This window comes from Antrostomus carolinensis, unplaced genomic scaffold (genome assembly GCF_000700745.2).
Source record: "Antrostomus carolinensis isolate BGI_N321 unplaced genomic scaffold, ASM70074v2 scaffold7223, whole genome shotgun sequence".
NCBI lineage: Eukaryota > Metazoa > Chordata > Aves > Caprimulgiformes > Caprimulgidae > Antrostomus > Antrostomus carolinensis.
Window position 1 is genome coordinate 5,987 of NW_010304411.1, and position 4,102 is coordinate 10,088.

Below are 4,102 nucleotides of genomic sequence, written 5' to 3' on the forward strand. Positions count from 1 at the left end.
AGGTGTCCCTGCTGATGGCAGGGGGGTTGGAACTGGATGAGCTTTAAGGTCCCTTCCAACCCACACCATTCTGTAATTCTATGATTCCTCAAGGGAGGAGGGAGCCTAGAAGCCCACAAGCCATAGGAGCCCACTGTATCATCCAGGGCTAGTGGGCAGGCAGGTCTCTGAGATGTCACCTCTGGGATGTCACCAACCAAAACAAGGTTGGAAAGGATGTGGAGGGAAGGTGCAACCAAGGCGTGGGCTGCAGGACAGGGCTGGTGGGTACGTGGTGGGAAGGCTCTGGGTGACGGGGAGGGTTGGGACCTGAGGTCCACGGGGAATCTGGTTCCATGCCGGACCAGTCTCAATGCTGCCTGCAGACAAGACATAGACCCTTTCATAAGTTGCATTCCCTTGGCTGCTCCATGGAAACTCAGGCTTGCAGAGTAGATATGGGGCAGGCAGTAGGATGCTGCCCATCTCGAGGGGCTGCCCATGAGTCCAGGGGTGCCTGGCTGTTCGCTGGGCTCTGCCCTGTCCCAGCCAGTGGTGCAAACTGGCCCAGGGAGCTCGAGGGGGTGTATCTCAGTGGATTTGGCTTGGAGGGGGCATTGAGATGATAGTAGCCGACATCTGTTTATCTACAGCTGCCATCTTAATAAGCAGAGTGTGGCCAGCTCTCATCTGCTTGCTAATTCTGATGTGAATTTTTTAAGAATTCATTTTTCACTGTTAAGAGAATGGAAGTTGGAAGCAGATAAGGGAGCTGCACGGCCGGGAGGAGAATGGGCTTAGATGCTGCCGCCGCTGCCATTGCTCAGCTTTTATCTTTCAGGGGGAAAATGACTTCCGCCTTTTTTTTGTGAGTGGAGGTAAAAGGTGGAATTTACATTTAACAACTTTCGTTCTCCATACAAATCTGCTGAGCAAGATAACGGCGGAGCAGCAAATGGTGCAGAGAAGAGGCTGCTCGGAGAGCCGATTAGGGAGGCAAATGTTAGACAAACCTCATCTTCTTTAGAAAGCAAATAATAGGTGTAGAGGCAGGTTTATGTGAACGCAGAGCTCTGGAGGGGCGGGCAGGGATGGCTGGTGCTGTGCAGAGCTTCCGCAGCCCCGCTCGGCTGCGTCCCTGAATGCCGGGATGGAGCTGCTGCAGCTCCGCACATCCTCGCCTCCCTCCTCCTCCTCCTCACTTCAGCCAAGCTCGAGCCCCAGTTTGGGAGGGTTTTTTGGAGTGGGCATAGCTGGAGACATTCCTCCCTGCTGCTGCCTGTGTCGGGCGGCACAGATTCCCGGAGGATTCCCTGCGTGCTGGAGCTGGCCAGGAGGGAAACATGGCCAACCGGCCCAGCCAACCGGCCCAGCCGGTTTCACTGGAAGAGCCAGGAAAAGCCTCTGTGCCTGAGGGCGGCTCCCAGCTGCTCTGCCGGTCCCAGGCTCTTTGCTCCATAGTCCTTGGCCCCAGAAGAGGAAATCCTGGTTTTTCCCCCAAGCCGTCCCCAGAGGAGGCCATGGTGGGCAGTACAGTGGTGTGCGGAGGTGTTCCTCATGCTGCCTTGCCCTCCTGCTCACCGTTTCTCCCTCCATCCCGCAGGTGAAAGCCAATGACTCGGATCAGGGCGCCAACGCCGAAATCGACTACTCCTTCCACCAAGCCTCAGACATGGTGCGCCGGCTGCTGCGCCTGGACCGCGCCACGGGGCTCATCACCGTGCAGGGGCCCATCGACCGTGAGGATGTCAACATCCTCAAGTTCTCCGTCATGGCTAAGGACAAAGGGGCCAACCCCAAGAGCGCCCGAACCCAGGTGGTGGTCACCATCAAGGACATGAATGACAACGCTCCCTCCATAGAGATCCGGGGCATTGGGCTCGTGACCCACCAGGATGGCATGGCGAACATTTCGGAGGACGTGCCAGTAGAGACAGCAGTGGCTCTGGTACAAGTGTCCGACCGAGATGAGGGTGAAAACGCCGTGGTGACTTGTGTGGTGGCTGGTGATGTCCCGTTCCAGCTGCGGCAGGCGAGTGAGACAGGGAGTGACAGCAAGAAGAAATACTTCCTACAGACCACTACGCCGCTGGACTATGAGTCAGTGAAGGAGTACACTATTGAGATTGTGGCGGTGGACTCGGGGAACCCGCCCCTCTCCAGCACCAACTCTTTGAAGGTGCAGGTGGTGGACGTGAATGACAATGCGCCTGTCTTCAGCCAGAGCTTCACCGAGGTGGCCTTCCCCGAAAACAATGAGCCTGATGACCTGGTGATTGAGGTGAGCGCCAGTGACGCTGACAGTGGCTCCAATGCCAAGCTGGTTTACTCCCTGGTGACGGACCCCTCCTCCAAGGGCTCCTTCACCATTGACCCTGACTCCGGGGAGATCCGGGTCAAGGCAGTGCTGGATCGAGAGCAGCGAGAGCGCTACGAGTTCTTGGTAGTGGCAGCAGACAAGGGCAGCCCCAGTCTCAAGGGCACAGCGTCTGTGGCCATCAATGTCATGGACAGGAATGACAATGACCCTAAGTTCATGCTGAGCGGCTACAACTTCTCAGTGATGGAGAACATGCCGCCCCTCAGCCCTGTGGGCATGGTGACGGTGATCGATGCTGACAAAGGAGAAAACGCCCGCATCCAGCTGTCGGTGGAGCAAGACAATGGTGATTTTGTCATCCAGAATGGCACTGGCACCATCCTCTCCAGCATCTCTTTTGACCGGGAGCAGCAGAGCACCTACACTTTCCGACTCAAGGCAGTGGATGGTGGGGATCCTCCCAGGTCTGCCTATGTGGGGGTGACCATCAACGTCTTGGACGAGAACGATAATGCCCCCTTCATCACTTCACCCTCCAATGCCACCTACAAACACATCCTGCCCCACACCAGCCCTGGTCAGCAGGTGAGCAAGGTCAAGGCAGAGGACATTGACTCTGGCATCAATGCGGAGCTGACCTACAGCATCACAGGAGGCAACCCCTTTGAGCTCTTCCAGATCTCCCCGCACAGTGGAGACATCACCCTGGAGAAGGAGATCCTGCGCAAGCACCATGGCCTGCACCGCTTGGTAGTGCGTGTCAACGACAAGGGCAAGCCCTCGCGGCATGGCACGGCGCTGGTGCACTTCTACGTCAATGAGACGCTGGCCAACCGCACGCTGCTGGACACGCTGGTGGGGCACAGCCTGGACACACCACTTGACATAGACATCGCTGGAGACCCTGAATACGAGCGCAGCAAGCAGCGAAGCAACATCCTCTTTGGAGTCATTGCTGGCATCGTGGCCGTCACCCTGGTCATCGTGCTGGTTGTCCTGGTGCGCTACTGCCGGCAGCGGGAGGCCAAGAGCGGCTACCAGGCAGGAAAGAAGGAGACCAAGGACCTGTATGCACCCAAGCAGGCCAGCAAGAGTGGTAAGAGCAAGAACAAAGTGAAGAAGAGCAAGTCTCCGAAGCCACCCAAGCCCACAGAGGATGAGGAGGAGACAGGGCTGCAGAAATCACTCAAGTTCAACCTCATGAATGACTCTGTCAGCGACAGCCCCCGAATCCACCTGCCCCTCAACTACCCTCCGGGCAGTCCAGACCTGGGTCGCCACTACCGCTCCAACTCGCCACTGCCCTCCATCCAGCTGCAGCCTCAGTCACCTTCTGCCTCCAAGAAGCACCAAGTGGTGCAGGACCTGCCGGCCACCAACACCTTTGTTGGCACCGGGGACAACAACTCGACGGGCTCTGAGCAGTACTCGGACTACAGCTACCGCACCAATCCCCAGAAATACACCAACAAGCAGGTAGGAGAGCTCATCCTGAGGCCGGCAGCGGCCCCCGCCCTGCACCGGGGAGCCATCTGGACAGAGGTGTGGGAGTGAGCCTGGACTGGCCCCCAGCCCTGCATGCATGGCCTGGGGGGGCTGGCGGAGGACTACCCCGGAGCCGAGCCACGGAGCCTGATCGTGGGGCAAGGAAGGGATAGCGATGGTGGGTGGGGGAGGCCAAAAAACTGTTGGAGACCTTGTGAGAGCGACCGGGGCTGGGTCCTGGCGGCGCTGCCTGGGTGACGGTGATGCGAAGGGTGATGCATGCGTGTGCCTCTGCATGTGGAGCTCGGGGAGGGAATC

General features: G+C 58.2%; 1 protein-coding gene across 1 annotated transcript in view; it reads left to right on the plus strand.

Moving 5' to 3' along the window:
* The window catches only part of LOC104522210 (protocadherin-1), a 51,414-nt gene that overhangs the window by 5,495 nt on the left and 41,817 nt on the right, over positions 1–4,102 (plus strand). The window contains 1 exon segment of the mRNA XM_010164436.2: positions 1,583–3,775. Coding sequence (XP_010162738.2) covers positions 1,583–3,775 — 2,193 coding nt within the window.